This window comes from Falco naumanni, chromosome 15 (assembly GCF_017639655.2).
Source record: "Falco naumanni isolate bFalNau1 chromosome 15, bFalNau1.pat, whole genome shotgun sequence".
In the NCBI taxonomy this organism is placed as follows: domain Eukaryota; kingdom Metazoa; phylum Chordata; class Aves; order Falconiformes; family Falconidae; genus Falco; species Falco naumanni.
In genome coordinates, this window is record NC_054068.1 from 2576550 (window position 1) to 2595603 (window position 19054).

Below are 19054 nucleotides of genomic sequence, written 5' to 3' on the forward strand. Positions count from 1 at the left end.
TTACATCTGGGGGTTTTATTATTAAGCGTTTCCAGGCCTGCCAGGCAATGTAGCCTCAGGATTTGGCCCGCGGAGTTGCCAGCAAGCAGACGAAACATGTACCTGCCCCTCGAGAACTGCCTGCACCAAGCCGCTCACACACCGACACTTTCCCTTCACGTATTCCTTTCTCTGGGCCGTCCATTATAAATTTCTTCCCGCTCAAACGGCTCCCAAGCGCTCACGTCGCTGAAATGGGATGATCCGAACATAAGCTGTCATATTCAGGAGAAAAATGTCTCCACGCTCAGAGCACAGCTGAAGAACAGGCAGCAAGTGGGAATTTGCTAAATTAGCTCATCAGACCGATTCTTCTGTTGCTTCGTTCCTGCATTTGGTGTGAGAACAGAATGACTGGGCGAAGGTGGAAAACCTTCTGGGAATGATAAAAATACGCAAAAGCACACAAAGGAAGCACGGAGGAAGCATGCAAGTAGCTCTGAAAAAAAAGATAAAGATTAGCTTATTTCACTATATCCCCATACATCACAGTGTTGCCCAGAGAAGACCATCACCATACTTCATTTCTCAGCTTCAGCACAGCCAGCAGTGATTTCCAGACTTCCACACGAAAACGTTCCTTGAACATTGAACGAGACACTCAGTTCCGTTCTGCAGAGTCATGACGTGCAATTGAACCCACTCGGGTTCAGCTGTAATTGGCCCCCCCGACATGCACAGACCCATGGCTAAATGGAGTGGCTGCTGGGGCGGTTGTGCTAGGGGTTCCAAGTGCTGTCCTCAGGCACTGTAGCTTTGTCATGTTCGAACTCAAGGTGTCCACCGCAGGACTTCTGTACCTGTGTGAAATTAAACAGCACCTGTCACAAAAGCTCCAGTTTCTGAAGCGTTTCAGACCCCAGGGGACCATCTGTCTGGAAGTTACAGAGTCAGAGAACAGGACTTGAGTGGTTTCACGTGTCAGGCAGGGAAATTTATGCTGACAGAGGCACGTGCACCATGCCTTTCTTCACAAGTGCTCATAGTGACTTCTCAAGCTGGGGGTTTCAGTAATAAAAGAGTTGTCACGGGCCTGGGAATTAACCACCGATGGGTTAGGAAAACCCTGGCTTCTGCTTCCAGATTTGTAACTGTTTAGCTGATTCTGTTCATTTATTTGTTGTGTTCTCTTCCCTCAGAAGCAGATTACAAAGTTCAAAGGTTCAACTACTTATAAACTGACTTTTCACACAGGATTATTTCATGCTTTGCTGCACAGATTTGCCCTGCTACAGATTTGTCAGTTTCTGCTGCACTCAAGCAATTGCCAGGTCCTGGCTACAAAAACAGCCATACAAATATCAGCTTACTACCTGCTGTGGAAAGTTGCTAGTAAAAGCCTTTGTCGTCATAAACCATAATCTAATGTAAAAACTGCCCTGTTTTCTCATCAGTACATTCCCTCCCAGAGATTATTAACTCACTTTCTGCTGAGGATGTGAGCTCCTTTCTGTATGGGCAGTAAATCACTTCTCAGCTAGAATACCACAAACCAGAAAAACTTTTCATTGACATGAACCAATTATACTACTCACCTATAGTCATCAGATTAACTGCAGGAAATACTGGCAGGATCCAACTGATGTCTACATCTTTGATCAGAGATAGCAACATAATAAAAAAATAGTATAGCAATTTATCACTAAGGCTGCAGCACTACCTTCTGCTAGCGAGTCAGTCTGCTCTGATCATTACAGCAATCTGCAGTATACAATTAATTTACCTCTTGTAAGGGTTTTTTCCCTTCTTACCAGACCAGATCTTTTCCCCCCTAGCATTTCTTACAAAGCAGGGGGCATTTCCTTTTAAAATTTTGAATCACACCAATAAATCATTAAGAGACTCTGTTATCATAGCCTAGCCCTTGTTCCCCTCGAGACTGGCACAGCCAGATATGACATACTCTTCACGCCGTGTGAAGTATGACAGAAAACTTTGGTAAACAGCAGAAGGAAGAGGATCTTTCTGTTCACAACCTAGCAGCAGAGACCTCCTTTGTGCTCAAATCGGAAGGCCCAAATTTGCCTTTTAGTCTTTAACTTACAGTACCAACACAAGAATGACTTAGCTGAGGACGATTGCCTCCCATGCCTCACAGCCTCCGAAGCTTTACAAGCTTTCAGAACTGTGCTCATCTGAATATTTCTGCAAGAATGTAATGAAATTCAGTGTAAATCCCCCCTAGTGAATGAGGGCTTGGCTTCAGGGCGGGTAAGAAAGTGCCCATGAGCAAGCACCAGGAAGAAGTTCATACACTCTAAATTATATTCTGATTTAAACCACAGTAACTTGCTCAAGTGCCTATGGCAAACACATTCTTTTTTTTTTTTTTTTTTTTCCTTTAAAATAATGAATAAGAATTCAGGGTGCTAATATGTCAGCTACATTTTTTGATTTTATAAAAGAAAATACATCTTGTTGCCCCATTAGTCTCTTGTCCCCAAATAAAATAACCAGGTATTTCTTTCGTTATTTCCTCACCTTTTTCATCCTCTTTTTTTTTTTTTTAGTCTCTCTCTCTCACTCTCTCTCCTGCATTTTATGTATGTGCTAACTTTTCTCTGTCATGTTGCGAAGAATCATTTGGTTCCAGGAAATATCTAGCTTATTTTACTGTTGTATCAGCATTCATTTACTATTGTTTCCTAAGGAAGTTGCTGCTTTCACATGTTCTGTGTGGATCAAGAGAGATCGGTATCTCATTCATTTGTTTCCTTTTTTTTGTTAGGAAAAAAAACTTACCATAGCATCAAAGGTAAAAAATTAACACACTGTGCACACAATTTTGCAGCTGCATCATCAGCAGAAAAACAAAGGTTGCCAAACAAAGCATTTGTTTAAACAAGTGACAGGCATTCATAATTATTCTCACTGCTGAGCATGAGAATATAGAAACAAAGGCATGAAGAACACAGAAGATGTGATCAGGGCATAGAAGTAACTCCAGAGTATTTGCCGTAAGAACTCTGTAGGAATAATTTTCTTTCCTATGGATAAAATCCTTGATCACATCCTATGCTATTAAAATAAAAAAAAAGAACTCGAAGTTCCCTTGTTTATTCAGTTTCTGTTTGAGCTACTTTATTCATTTTCCATATACTAACTCTCATAACTGGAGAGGGACACAAACACATCCTTGTGAACACAGCATACACTATCTTGTGACATAGTGATGCTTAATGAAAAGTTATACAAAACACATTTATTAAACAAAGGTAATATTAATGCTGTTTTTAAACTTGCTGTAGCATTTCTCCTTTTATCCATAGAAAACTTCTCCGCTGTTGAAACCTGTGTCAGTTTTGCTCCTCCAAGTACACACTTCCTCACCACTTACTTTTCAGACATCGTGTCCATTTTCAATTCTCTCAGAATTGTTCTTTGATTTTATTACAGAAAACAGGTCAGGATCAAGTGGTTTTACTCCTGAACATACTTCAGCTAGCACTATGACCTAGGGCAAGACATAGACTTTCCTGTTCTAACTCTGATCTCTCTTCTGGTATCATGGCTAAGTAAATTTCATTACATTCAATGAAGATAATCCTAATTTCAATGAATGAGGATGGAAGAAAAGGCCTTGAATTCCCACAGCAGAGAGAAAAACACATTTGGTCATCTAGCTGGTCAAAGTTAGTGGTCTTGTAAGGTCAGTTTTGCCAGTCTGAGAAATAAGGTGAGAAGGGTCAGGTGTCATCTCAGTGTTCTCTTATTTATTTAAATATTGTTCCATCTCCCTGTATGCATCATGGAAAATAAATTACTCCTTTCTCAGAAATCCACCATTCTAACAAGCTCTGTATGCGCACTTTGCCCGACTGTGATCTTCCCAGGATCACGATCGCAGCTGTTCCTGCTGCCCTTTTACCTCTGTCACACAGCTGCTATCTTTCCCCAGTATTTGCTAGTTTGCCCAGCTTTGTTCAAGTTTGCCACAGAGCATGTTTACTTGGTCAGGTACCATTTTCATCATCAGTCTTCTTTAATCCACTGGGATTATCAAAAATCTGAAGGGGAGCTCATCACACTCACTGAATTTAGAGGATTTAATCCTTTTCTTCAGACTGAGGATTGCCTAAGAACTGGTTTTTTGTTCAGTGTGTAGTCCCCAACTTCTTTTTTTTTTTTTTTTTTTTTCAGAAATCCAGATATAAAATGTTACACAGCATCAATTTATCTCATAAAAAATATAATTTTAGGATCTCAAATCCTAAAATTGCAACATTGGCAAGTCAAACCCAATAACTCAGAAAAAAATGTAGGCTTACAGTTTTACTGTAATTAAAAGCAGCAGACAGGACAATCAATCAGGTAGCAGGAAGCTGCTTGGGATAGCATTGCTGCTGGGGGGTCAATGTGAAACCTCTGTGGAGTAGCTAAAAATATCACGTAGGGCTGCTTTCACAAAGCAGCCGGGTCATTACAGGGTGGGCTTTAATATGCATTGCTTGTGGTTTGGCTCACACTAACCACCTTGGGTGTATACTTCAGCCGATGGGAAGCCTTTCTTTGATGTCCAAATCTCACTAGGACACTTAGTAATGCAGCTGATCTCACCAGCCTGCTCACCGCCTCTACTCCCTCCAGTTTTTCATTCTCCCTCTTGCATTAGGGGTCCCCAAACAGGACAGAGTATTCCAGATGTGTCCTCACAAAGTGCTGAGTAGTGGGGAGTAGTCACTTCATGTGCTGGCTGTGCTCTTTCTGATACAGCCCACTATGCCATTAATCTTCATCATTGCAAGGGTGTGTGTAAAATTTAAGAATAAATTTTATGAGAGATAATGAGACAATAATAGGACAAGAACACCCTTACAAGCATGATGCCAGGAGAATCAGATTTCTTGAAACACTAAATCAAGGAGGCAATTTTCTCTGCCATTAACAGCATTCATTTGAAGTTAACCAGAATGTAAGTACTGGCAAGCCTCTAGCAAGCATCAGAAACAGAAACACCAATATTGATCCTCTCTGTCCATTCCGGAGGCTCTTACAGCAAAAGCCAGATGGGTAACGACAGCAAGCAAATTCTAGATTTTACTTCTCTAGTTTCTGTGAAGACAAAGTGAGCACATTTCCACTGTATACAGTCATGCTCCACATATGTAATTATCCACAAATACCAATAACAGAAGTTTGATTTGGCCGTTCTTAGGGCAAAACTCCTAGCTGAAAATGGCTTGCTCTTAGATACTCTGAAGTAGGCAGCCAAGGTAATAAATGACAAGCATTAAGAAAGACTCTTCTAAATAATAGGTTTTGGAATAGTAAATAGCACAGATAAGCTTGCCACTTTAGGATACTAAAGAGGATTCCCTGAGCCTGAGCCTTGCTCTTACACCCTGTGTGATAAGACATGACAGACATGCGTATGTTGAATGAAAATATCACCAAGCAAATAAGCTTCTAATTCAAAACACCACAATTTGTTAAGTGACAAAAAAAACCTCAAACTATTGAAAAAACTTTCAGGGATAATTTTATGGATTAAGAAAGGAGTGGTCTTTAATAGCAAATTTTTAATGGCAGAATGTTGAAAGTCTTATCATTTCTGTTCGCTCTGTCATTGATACTCTGTAGCTTTTAAAATAAGCCCTCCTCTGTGCTTAACGGAGGAAAATAATCACATGGGTTCTGTAAACACTTACATGAGAATTATTAAAGGCCCCACAATACTTTCGTGTTGAGGTCACTGACAAGTTTTAATGGCCCTGACAAGGCTCACCTGCAGCCTCCACCCGCAGCCCTGCCCAGGGGCATACTCAAGCCCAAGCCCCGGCCCTAAACTCTGCTGTTATGGCACTTGCCTTCAGCCCTGTCTTTAGGAAGGACTCTGGACCCTTGTTGTTGCTTGTCTTTGGCCTTTCTCTTGCCCCTGTCTGGGTTCTCTGGCTGGACCTTGGACCTGGTTTGTCATTGCAGTGTTTGGGATTACCAGGGGACCCTTTTACCAGTAGCTGGCTCTACCTGCTGTGTTCGGGCTCTGCAGGGTGGCACCCTGCCTGTGCTGGGGTCATCCCTGGCTCCCACTCCCCTGCTCTTGGAGACTAGCTGGCCCTTCCTGCTCCTTGATGCGCCTTGGCACCCTTTTCTAATGGCTCTCCATCTTCATTCCTGTTTGGCCTATTATAATCCGTAACATTATGAGAATTCTTTAGAGAATTAATTGCTTAGCTGTGTTTCTGTGCTTAGTCTGAGAAACTACAGCTCTGACTCAGAAGCTGTTTGTGCCTGTGCCACTTACATGGATTGCAGCTACAGAAGAAAGAGCAAACATCCCAAAGAAAACCGAAGGATACCATTTTTATACAGATCTTCCACACAAGGTAAAAAAGTTCTTGGAACTGCATGTGGAAATAGTAAGACAGAAATATTCTTTATGCTTTCATTTCTAAGAAACATAGCTCAGGAAAACATCTCAACCTGTTCTCCTCACTGGGAGGAAAAAACCTCAAAGTTTCAGCTGGGTCAAAGTGGTGTGTGAGCGGGAGGAGTAATTATGGTTCCTTATGTCTGTTCCTATTTCTAGTCTACACAAAATTATCCCTCTTATGGGACTTTGGAAAGTTCAGAAGAACAAATTCCTCACCTTGAGGCTGCAGTGATACTGTATTGCACACTCAGAGCTAAAGCACTCCTGCAGGAGGCTGTTCCCCTTCCTGTTCTCCTGGCCAAGACTTGTATATCCACCAGATCACTGTGAATTCCTCAGTTTGAGCAGTTCCCAGAATTCCAGCTGTTACTGACAACGATTCTTAGCTATCAGCATTCAAATATACAGCTATTCAAATTCAAAGTATGTGGCACGAGGAAATGATAAGAAATCTCTCCTTGCATATGAAAGAGTGGTTTCTGTAACCCTTTGGTGTTCTTTGAGCCAGTTAAGGAAAAACCTGGGAAGCGCATGTAGAACAATCATCAACTAGCTAGCCCTCCAACAAAGTAAAGAGCCAATGAAGAAGCCAGTCCAGGGACAAGTTGAAAATTAACTACTTGGTTAGCTCCACCTCTCCAACCAGGAAAGGGTGCTCTCAAAATTTTTTATAAATAGGTCTGGAGACCCCTCAGTTAACTTGAAGCCATATATCCACAAGATTTTTTTTTTCCCCCTCTGCTTTGTGTTGATAGGTCGCTGGACTCTGGAAAGCTCCTCTGGATGTTTGAGACACTGAAAATTTTAAGTGCCAAGGCAATAGCAATGAACAGTGTGAAGGCAAATGCCCTGGTGCATTTATACAGGCAGCTGAAAACTATCTGGAGTCCAGCAGCAGTGCCAGCACGACTCTGCAGCCTGGCCACCTGCACTCGCAAAAACAGGAATGATGCATGTAAGTGTATTTAATTTTATCAAAATAGTATTGGAGACCTGCATGAAGAGATGCAGAGGTACAAAGACAACAAGTGTAGTTGTTTCTCTTCTTTCCTATTTGTCAGTTAGCCAAAAAGGGAAATTTGGGAACGTGACTGAAAGATTAAACAAAGAGTGAATAGAATGAGAGGAACTAGAGATAGAAATACCTTATCGAATTGCATGATTTAACTCCATGTGCAGGATTAAAATGTTCTTCGTTTTTATTTCTGCTGTGTCAGTGTTACTGGGTTGTTTGCGATTTTCACTTGTAACTACAAGGAAGAAATAGACGATAAACCAATTCATTTTTAATTTTGTCCTGCCATGTTTTGACTAGTTTCAATGAAAACTGTATTTCTAAGTGTAATTGAAAGTGTGTTTAGCACAAACTGATACTGAGTGACTTTGAACAGATGCTACAATGTTTCATTTTGAAAATAAGGCCTAATATAAGCAGAAACCACAAAACCCTCCAAATGTGGTGTATAGAACTACAATGAATTGCTTCCCCAGATGCAGGACACTACTGGAAGATGTCAAATCTTTAGTTACTTAAAATACTGATTAACCTACCTACAGATAAGATGAGGCCAGCCAAAGACTGTCTTACTCGCTTGTGTGCAGATAATGTCAGCTGAAGCAAAAATAAGGAGCAATTTTTTACATCCAGGAAATACTTTTATTGCCTATTTTTTTCTCTGTAAATGTATTCAATATGCTAACTTCGCCCAAAGAACAGCCAGATCCCTCCTTGAATGCTGTGATTCCCTTCTATGTAATTTATCAAACGACAAATTTTGTATTTACTTAACTGGTAAAACAGATGATTTTGTGACAGATATAAAACAAAGCAGAACAGAGACAAGCACAAGGCTTTGTTTATTTTGAAAGCCAGAAGAAATATTCTGTAACTGTCAGTGGCTAATAGCTCTACACTTGTAAATGCATTTTTTAAGATGATGCCAAAATACTTTCTGCCACTGAGTGACTAGCATTTGAAAAAACCTGGTAGATTAACTGCCAAGTTCAATGTGCACTGTTGTATATATTCGTAGGCACGGAGACTTTATGTAATATATATAGCATGCAAGCTCCCCTGTCACTCAGCACATCAGAAATAATTCAGAGCAGTTCTTAGAAAGATAGTGTTTGCAGTGTTGTTCGGAGTTCTCAGTCTATATTTTCTTTTTGTTCTGCTACTCAGAATAGAAAATGTGAATTGTATTCTGAAAGCTTAAAACAGAACGGGCACTTCAACACAGTAGCATAACTTGTTAATACAACACTTCACCTTCATTTTAAAAAGCTGCCTTTTAACTCTGCAGGAGATGCCTAATTCTAGAAGCAGGACTAGCATTGAATTGTTTTATTAGGGAAACAACCACAAGAAGGAGCCTAATTCCTAAGGCAAAATTTAAATGATCACATGTGCATCCATGACAGTATTTTTGCTTTTTCTGACCTGCATAGAGTTTACCTAGTACAGTTTAAAAGTCTCTTAAACTTTTACTTCCTTCCCTACCAGTTTTCTCTTTGCAAGCATGCTCAGAAACTTCATTTTCCCCCTTAAAATAAGGAAAAAAGGACACTGTTCATCTACTCAAAGCAAAGCACTACAGTAGTTGAGAAAAACAATGATTCGGCCTTATAAAATAGTAGCTCTTCTAATGAATTAATATTAATGAGGTGCATGTAATAGTAGCCTCTCTAATGAATTCATATTTATTAGGTGTTAATTAGTCTGTACAACTGTATGTACACCCACTCCACCCAAGGATGTGTGCATATGAAAGAACATATTCTAACAGTCACAAGCAACGTCTGTCTCCTTTATCTGCAATGTATCAGCAAACTTTTTCAGCGTTGCAGACTGAACAGGTAAAACCAAAACCTGTGCCAGTACGAGTAAGAATGCTTGGGCTCATACAATACTGCTCATCAGGTGCAGTGATACAAATTACTGCTTCAGAGGGGAAATCCAGAGAACACACTGTAATTATGGCTAAAAAGTTCTGTCATTCTGTATTTTAAATTTTTTTTTTCATTATTGTTATATTTGAAGATATTAACTAAGATTGCAAGTGAATATTCACTGTCAGTCCAATGACTTACAATTTCAGAGGCCACACAGACAATATAAATCAACATCCTTCATTAAGAAAGTAATGAAACCCCTGAATCAGCAGCACAGGATCCCTCTACACACTTCCTAATTCTTCTGCTTGTTCAGTACTAATATACCACAAAACTTTATGGCCTATAGAATGAAAAACTTCAGGAATGAAACATGTTACAATCAAGTGTTACATTGCTGTTTCATCAGTGAAGGTGTTACTCTAGGAAAATAACTTGAAATTGTTCAGTGGAATAAGAAGGGAAACTGGAGAAAAGCTGAGATCTCTAGATTTCCACATGTGATGGAGAGGGTAATTATTTTATGGTTACCCACAGTCCATCGGTTTCCAGTGAGGGGTTCATGATGCCATATTTTTTGCTGTGTAAATTTGTCCACAGGGAACTACCGAGAAACTAAAACTCCCTTCATGGTAACAAACATTCCAGGAAGAGATCATACAAGGCTGTTCCATCATAAGACCACTGCTGATTAAATGAAGTACAATTGCTCTCTCTCTCTTTTTACTTGTGTTCCTCTTTTTGATGTAAGACAGATGCTATTTATTACTTAAATCTTTCTCTACTCCATGACATTCACGCAGGAAATGCCAAAACAAACTTGATTCAGGAAAACACTATCTTTGGAATGGCTGGTTTCAGCTGCCAGTGAATAGACACTAGCTCTGAGTAAGTCAGCCTGTGGGTTCTCCCATCTGGTGGCTAGCCCCTCTGCGCACCATGCATTCACAGCAAAAAGCACATTCAATTAAATTCTGCTCTTCCCAGCTGACGGTATGAACAACCCTCTCAGTGACAAAAACATGATCAGAGAAACAGTAAAATTGGACTATTGAGCTCTTAGGTAACATCTTCAATGTAAAGTTCACCATTTTCTGAACTTCATCTGTTCTCTTTCTCCCCTCACCCTTCCCACACACAGACGTTGTCTCTCACAGAGCTGGGTGGCGTTGTTTTCACTTGGCAGTTAACGCAGACATTTGCTGTGAGGACACAGGCTAAAAAATTCAAAGGCTGACACTTTGTAGTGCCTTTTCTGGATTCCCCTTGCATCCCTACAGGAACAAAAGTATTTTTCTGCACTTCATTGAGAAAGAACCATAGAAACATTGCTGAGAATTATGGCATATATGTAAAAATTTCTAGTGATGCAAACTACCGCATTGGATGTCTGTACTAAGCTCTGTGATCTCTTGTAGCAATCCACGGGGGGCAGTGGTTTCGGATGCATTTTAATACAATAGAGGGGGACTTGCTGGAAATGCCCTTCATAGGGGTTTTAAATCTATGGAGTATACCCTCACCCTAATAATTATTGCCAGAGCAGACCTGAGTGGCTTTTTTTCTTTCTCGTCCTTTTAGAAGAAGTTACAAGAAAAGCACAATCCTTCAAGTTTTTTCTAAAGAATTGTATAAGTACAGCAACAACACACAATCCAGGTGTGCCATCTCCAGGACTGCACCTACAATTGCAGTAACTACACAAATTGTCCACGAGATATCTTCTAAGCCCTTTCCATGTGGAGTTACTAAGCCTGCATGCATAATTTTAGCAAATGTTTTTATACAGAAAAGATAAAGCCTCTGTTTGCTTTACCTTGCCAACTGGAATTACCTCCTCCTTATCTGGACTTAGCCTCAGCCACTGCCTTCTCATCCAGGCTCCTATCTCAGCCAAACATTCTGGAAGCAGAGAAAAGCTCAGCATTTCACAATCTGCGGCTGCTTTCCTGTTGAGCTTAGAGTAACCTGTCAGTTACATCCGTTTGATAAAAAGCACTGGACTGTTTATCAATAAACTGGCCTACATCAGTCCAAATCTGACATCAATTCAGCAGAACTTTCAACACCTTGTCACAATGGATCTCAGCCAACCATCACGGTTACCCTCCAAAATCTTGATTCATACTAAAAAGCTTCAAAGAAATCAACCTATCTTGGATTTCCTCTGACACGTTCAATCCAAGTGGCTGAAGCAGAGCCATGGTCCTTTCAAGTTTAAAACGTTTTTTTTTACTGCGTTTCAGTAATGTGTTTGTTTTTATTTTTCTAATTCAGAATATGTTGCTATGGAAAGCACCCCTGCTCGACTTAGGACAAAAACATATTTCTGTCAGGTAGGTAGGGTTTCTCACCTGTTCCCACCATGCTGTCCTCCCTGTTTTACTTCAGAGCTGGGTGACACTTGTTTGAAAGTCCCTGTGTAAACAAATCAAAGTGCTTTATTCAACAGGTCTTTCCTTCCCCCCCCCCCCCCCGCCCCTTTTAAAGATTAAAACCAAAAGACTGAAATCCACTGAAGCAGAGTCATTTTACCCCTCATTCTTACTTGACAACTTGAATTAATTTCCATACTCTTTCTTCTAATTTTGTAACCCATATGTAAGAACTCTCTCCTCCCCAGGATACTTAAAGGGAATTTAAAAATGAAACATTGACAGAAGTTTTGTGTCTTTAAATCAAGTTTACAACAATGTAAACTGGCAGTAAATCCTTTCATTTAGCTGAATTTATTTTGGATTTTTACCACAGAACTGTGGTCTTCAAAATATTTTCTTGGAAATAGTGTTATAAATTATGATAAACCAGTAACGTACAAAATTTTCATCTGGATCTTACTGGATCCCACTCCAAAGCTTTTGATACTTGTATCAATGCTAAATGAACTTTTTAACAATTACTCCAAACAGACCTGCTAAAGCATCCACAGCTGCAATTAATTATATAAAATAAAATCAAAAGACTGGGACTATTTGGATGGCTCTATACATGTACTTCAGCTGGGAAAGGTAGGGGAAAAAACAGTGCAAATGTAACAAGCCTCCAAATACTATAAAATTAAATGGAGCATCACTGTGTCTGTCTGGAAAGGTTTAAAAAAATAAAATAAATCAAGCACAGATTAGGTCTGTTTGTGGCAGATCTCTCTTCACGGGTGACTCACATCTTGGTCATACTCGTTATATTGCAGTATTTACTACAACTGTTCTGACAATACCATAGATATGCATATTACAAAAGTAAACAAGATTAGACCCTTCCTCAGTGAACTGATCTACATGAGGCATGCATAAAGCGAAGGGTGCAAACTGCATGCTATCTTAATTCTCACCCTTTTTTTTTTCCTTCTCCTTTTTAACTTTGCACATTTGAAAACAGACCTAGTAGACGAGGTTTAGATTTCTCTTTCCATGCAGATTCTGCATCATTTTAACTCATCCTATAGGCCAACTGCCAGATTTCTGGTTGTGGTGTTCCCTATACGCACAAACCACTCTCAGTTCAGGAACAGAGAGAGCATAGCTGAAACCTCCCAGATGGTCCTGAAACATAACAGTTTTTGAAAAATACAAGAACAACAGACAGATTATAGTTCTGGCTGCTATTGTTCTCTCCAGCTTGCTGCATGAGAGCCATGTCTCTCTTGAATAAATCACCATCTCTAGCTGAGACATGGCCAAGGAGAAACTGTCTCTGGAATGGTCCAGAAAAGAAGATTGGCCATACTGGCTAAGTGCAGGGAACAAGGTTGAGGGCTTATGCTTCCTTATCCACAGGTAGTTTTTACCTTTCTGTCTGCAGTTTCCAAAAGAAACCATATCACTGAACTCATATTTTGAAGGGTTTTTTTTAATCCCCTACAGAAGAAAAGATTTTTCATTAAATGCTGAACTTCGACTGAAATTTATGCAAAGTAAGAAATAACATCTGCATGTAAAAAAACTGGATGCAGATTCTGTGAATGATTCAGAAGGGAAACAAATGTGTTGCAGGTCAAAGTTATTTCTCTTTAGTTTTGTACCTGAACAGCCCGTCACTTCCAAAAGCCTGTGCTGTAAGTCCTTTGGTTGTGCTGTTCAGCCCACAAGAAATGACTCATTCTGTTCAGCTTAGCAGGTCTATAATAAACTTTATATTTTCAAAACCTTGCAGGATCAAATACATAAAAAGCTTCACAAAGCTTGGTGATCTTAACGCCACAGTGTAGAACGGTGGAGCTTGAGGCTTTTTTTCCCACTGCTTTTATCGTACAGAAAAGTGATAGTGGTACAGAAACCAGGTTATGCTCTGTACCAGTAAGCACCTATACCATGATATAGGGCATACATACGTTAGTCAGTTTGGTAGATGGCACTTCTAAGCTGGCCAAGATTATCAACTGTATTTAGAGGACACATCATGGAAGAATGGAATGTGAAGGAATGACAATCTTGTTTTGTTAGCAGATGAGAATAAAACTTAGTACGTCTTGTTTGTGATGAATATTGAAGTACCTGAAGCTATGTCTGAGCTCCCTGCTGCAATTAAGCATGAAGCTCGTATGGGCTGTCCTCATGACTAGGAGTTACCGGCTACTCATAAGTAGGTTCAGCAACAGACGTGTCTGACCTTTCCTAAATGCAGCTGCCTAACCATGATCAATAGGCTATCAAACTGTAATTAAACCCGAATAAATAATTATGTTTATGGGCAGCTGTTTTCAACTTCATCAAGTACCTACCCCTTCTTTTTAAGTTCCAGGAAGCTGTATGTTGAGGGTAGTAAATTAGCCATCCTGAAAAATGTTGAGAGTCAAACCAAGAATTAATTGTTTGCGATTGAATCCTACTATACAAAAATACCTTGTGCTTTAAAGAAGGCATATCTTGCCAGGGAGGAAGCAAAATCAAATTTAGCATCCTAAGATCACAAGCTGTTTGCACATCTCCTGACGACCTGTTTGCTGATTATGTAGCCACTCAAAACAAATCGCCTGTCAGATTTTAGCCTCTTCTTACCCAACTCAGGAGTACTTTAAATATGTTTATGCTGTGAATGCAGTGGAAACTTCTTGCAGTATGTTGTAAGCTAGAGCAAACACTTCTTGGCTGACTCTAGTAGAGTATCTAGTCTTGTCTCCATTCCAGTGAAACACTCCCAACGCTACGTCAGGTTCCTTGTGAAAACGTAGTACTCACCCTAACGTGATTAACAATCCCCAAAAGGTAAATGCAGTTTTGTAAAATGATTTTAAGGCAGTAACCAAGAAACATGACTCGAAGCAGGTAGCCAGACGAAGGCCAGGAGCCGAGGTGTGCCGTTTTTGCTCCTGGTGACGTGCGGAATTAGACTCTATAACTCGAAAGTTATAAAGTAGGTATGTTTATTGCGCGCAGATGCACGGGGGATCGCTCCTCCACAAGCGTGCATACCAGAAGTGAGGAACCATCCTACATTTATACAATGAAACAAATGAATATTCAATTAACGCCTATACATATTCGTTACCTAAACCCCGCTTCGTATGTTAATTAGCTTATCAGTCCGTTTCCTGGACTGTGGTGGTCTTGCAGGTTTGTAGGTGATTCATGTTCTTGTGACCATCCGATCTTCTCCAGCAAGGAGACTTAGCACTCCCTCCCTCTAGATAGCATTTGAATGTCTCTCATCTTCTCTCATTCTCTTTTAAATAGCCCCTTTGTTAGAGAAAGAAGGGCAGGCGTCTCCCCTTTGTTAGAGGAAGAGGGGCAGGCCAAAAACTGTAGTTGTCTCCTCAGAGCTGTGTGCCTATGTGACCAGACACCGCACCCATGACCAGTCACCATACCCACATTCCTGAGTAGACATATACAATCACAGTCGGTGTTAAGCGTCCTCATTTCACACTATTTCTCCATATCACTGGCAGCTCAACAGACTCGGCAAAAACGAGGACACTTACTCCACCTCCACGCTCTCCGACACTCAGCTCCCTGCGGCTCCCCGGTCGCTGCGTGTTCCTCCCTGGCAGCTGTGGAGGAGAAGGTGCGGAGTGAGGCCCGCCTCAGGTGCTGCCAAATAACAGGGGGTTGAATTAGCCCCTTTTACCATCCCGGGTGGGCCTACTTTGGCCTCCAGCCTTTGGGGCAGATGCAGTCGGAGAAAGCGGGCATCATGTTAACTTTTCCTAACTTTCCCACGTGTGGTTTGGGGCGGGGGCCTTGCTGTGCTAGGGCCACCTGCCCCTTTGTGGGAGTGGGATCACACCCCGGCCCACCTTCGGCTGGGGGAAACCAAACCTGCTACCCGAGGAAAACTAACCAGGCAGGAATAAACGCTGAGCCCTGAGGCGCGGGAGCGAGCGCCCCGGCGGGAACCACAGCTTTGGTGTGCCAGGCACCGAGGTGAGCCTGACGGCGGCAACACACGCACACGGGGGGAGCTGCCGCCCCAGGCACAGGCCGGCCCGCCCGGCCGCAGGGCGCCATGGCGGCGGGGGCCGGCCCGGAAGGGGCAGAGCCGGGCGGTGGCGCAGGGCGGCTCCGCGGAGCGCTGCGCGATGCTGCCGCTGCTGCGCCGGGCTTGGGTGGCCGCTGCCTGCCGGCGGGGGACGCGACGGTGCAGCCTGGGCGCCTGCTGCTCCTACCGCCTGCGAGACGCCCGTGAGTGCTGCCGCCTTCCCGCGCCGCCGCCCTCGGGGGCCGGGCCGCCCTCAGGGGCCGCCGCCGCCCGGCTGCCCGCACCCCCGGGCCGAGCCGCTCCCGCCGCCTCAGGGCCCGGGCCTGGGTAACTGCCGCGTCCCTTTCGCCCTCGGGGCCGCCGGGCTGAGGGGCCGCCGCGGCCCGGGCGGGCAGCGTAGGGCAGGCAGGGGCGCCGAGCCCAGCGCGGTTTGTCGGTGACAGTTTCCTCTTTTGAAAGACGAGGAGATGGCAGCAGCAGAGCTGTGGCGCTTGGGGGGGGGGGGGGGGGCAGCTTCCCTGGGCGCCGCTGCCTGACCTGTGCGCGGCGACCCTGCGCAAGCCGGGAAGTTTGCCCCTTGCTGAGGCGACTGAGGGGAAGGTTTTTAGCCACCCCTTGCCTGAGCGGTTTGTTAAACGGTTCAGTTTCCTTTTTCTTTCCCTTCACGAAAGCCCGTCGGCAGCCGTACCTGAGGCCGTGGCCGGGACGCAGCGCCTCGGAGCCCCGCAGGCCTGTTCAGGGCACAGACGCTGCCTGCGGGTCAGCAGGCCCGGCCACACTGGGCCCAGCTCTGTCTTTAAGCAGAATAAAATGCTGTGGGAGCTCTATTCCAGCTGCTGGTGCCAGTTTGAGACGCCCAAGCTGCCCCCAGAATTGGTAGGTTAGTATTTTAGGGGTGTGCGGCTCAGCTGTAGGTCCCGAGTGGAGCAGCCCTGCTCCGTACTGGTACGGCTGCCTCGGGAGCGCTGCACCTTGGGGGGTAACCCCCAAGTGAACCCCTGAGTGCACATAGGCAAGAGACAAGCACCTTCAACAGAGCGTTTTTAATTTCTAGTGGGAGTTACCTTCTGTCTGGCACAGTCTGACCTCAGTGGATGGTACTGGGGCGTGAGGAAAGCCGACGTGGTGTGCTCAGACCCTGCCAAAGCTGCGAAAGAGAAACCACCCTACAGCCAGTTGGCAATAAAAGGAAAACAGCCTGCTGGGTGTCCTGGTTTCAGCTGGGATGGTTAGTGGTGTTCTCAGGAGCTGGTGCAGGGCTGTGTTTTGGATTTGGGGTGAGGATGATGTTGGTAGGGCGCTGATGGGTTGGGTTGTTCACGGAGTTTTCAGTTTCTCAGGCCCAGCCAGCGAGAGGGCTGGAGAGGCACAGGACGTTGGGAGGGGACACGGCCAGGACAGCTGACCTGATACTGCCAAAGGGATCAAAGGGATATTCCATACTGTATGACCATTCCATACCATGTGTGTATACATATATATATGCTGTGTATATATATATATATATATATATAAGCTGAGGTAACAAGAAGGAGGAGGGGACGTTTGGTGTTATGGCATTTGTCTTGCCAAATAACTTGTGTGGTGGAGCCCTGCTGTCCCGGCCGTGGCTGCGCACTTGCTTGCCGATGGCAGGTAGTGAATGAATTCCTTGTTTGGCTTTGGTTGTGCGCGCGGCTTTTGCTTTGCCTATTAAACTGTCTTTATCTCAACCCACGAGTTCTCTCGCTTTTACTCTAACGATCCTCTCCCCCATGCCACTGGGGGGGCGGAGGGGGTGGGGGTGAGTGAGCAGCTGTGTGGTACTTAGTTGGAGCTGGGGTTAAACCATGACACTGGGAAATAAGTGGACAGATTTTTTTTTTAACGCGCTTTTTGCAGAGGCAGAACGGTATCGACACAGTTGTAAGTCAAATTACTGCACTTCCCTGTGTGGCTTTGAGTCATGCAACTGGAATGTTGTTTTTTTGTTTTGGTTTGGGTTTGGTGGGTTGTTTTTTTTTTTGCTTTCCTGTGCATCAGCTGACTTGAATTAGCCTTTGGAGCCAATATGCCAAAGCACCTTCTCCTGCAAAAGGGTTCTGAAGTATTAACTTGGAAGTTCCGTATCATGCATTAGAGCCTGACTCTCTTCATTATTTTCCAGTGCATCCACTTTGGCAGAGTCCGCTTACAATTCCTGGAGGCACCCGGCAGTCTCCTATCAATATTCAGTGGAGAGACAGCGTTTATGACCCCTTTCTGAAGCCTCTGAAAATCAGCTATGACCCAACGACGTGTCTTCACATCTGGAACAATGGATATTCATTCCTGGTTGAGTTTGATGATTCTACTGATAGATCAAGTAAGCAAAACTCGAAAAATCTATTTAATGTCTTATTAATGCTTAGACAGGAGAAATATTTGTATGATGTAAAACTGCAGGATAAATGTTGAAAATGAATGTACATTAAAAGAACACTTTAGCTAAATATGGATTTACAGTGATGGGAATTGCAGTGCAGAAGTTCTGTCTAAGCCTCATTTTTACTACGTATTTATTACCACGGATGTTGCGCACAAATCCTCTGTTGTAAGTTGAAACTTACTCTTATTGCATAAGCCTTAATGCCCTGCCTTTTGATTAGTCTTGTAATAGCACAGCTTTGTCTACTTGAGTCAATCTTCAGTCATACATATGTATCTACTTGATTTTAAATGAGATGCCATCATTACACTTTAATAAAGTAATCTGCCACTTAGCGCTTTTGCGGTGTCAGCAGATATATTTAATGCATTTGAAATAATCAACAGCAAAATGACTTTCAGTTGGAAAGCATACCTACTTATCTCAATAAGCTTTTGGAGAATTAAATAATACTGAGCTGCTACCATAAGGAGCAGTTGCCTGTGTTCCTGTTGTTCAGTATAAGCAGGAGTAAATGCAGGTGAAATCACATTATGCATTCCAGCAATTCAATGTGAATAAGCACTCTGACTTGAGCAGCTAAATCTTTTTTAAATGCTTAATAGGATCAAGTGACTAAAAATCAAGATATTGCTACCAAATTCCAGATTTTCTGTCCATTGTTCTTTTCAAAAGTTGACGTTACCAAAGGATATTCCTGGTATGCATAAAGAAGATATTTTGTAAAGGGAGGTGAACTGGTAGCAGTTGGTCAGGGATATTGTGAAGCACATGATTCGTATTGATTACTCAGGTTGTCCTGAAGGGAAAAATTGAGGGACCCTGGGCGAGTTTGAACCTGTTTGATTAATTTATGTTTAAGGTGACTGCTTACCATGAGAGATGCTAGAACGTCCTAAGGAATTTAGTAATGCTCTTGGGAAGGA

At 42.8% G+C, this 19054-nt stretch overlaps 1 protein-coding gene and 1 long non-coding RNA gene across 3 annotated transcripts in view; one reads left to right on the top strand and one right to left on the bottom strand.

Moving 5' to 3' along the window:
* Positions 1 to 15728, bottom strand: LOC121097886. The gene is made up of 2 exons (XR_005831113.1): positions 15225 to 15728; positions 1 to 839 (listed from the first exon to the last, which is right to left on the bottom strand). It is a non-coding gene; the product is annotated as an uncharacterized LOC121097886 (long non-coding RNA).
* Positions 7072 to 19054, top strand: part of CA5A (carbonic anhydrase 5A) — a 27070-nt gene continuing 15087 nt past the window's right edge. The window contains exons 1-2 of one of the 2 annotated variants that reach the window (XM_040615292.1): positions 7072 to 7367; positions 17868 to 18065. In XM_040615292.1, coding sequence (XP_040471226.1) covers positions 7196 to 7367; positions 17868 to 18065 — 370 coding nt within the window. In that variant the 5' untranslated portion in view covers positions 7072 to 7195. Of the gene's footprint in view, positions 7368 to 15797; positions 15925 to 17867; positions 18066 to 19054 lie in introns of those variants that run through there. The other variant, XM_040615293.1, reaches the window with a different exon arrangement.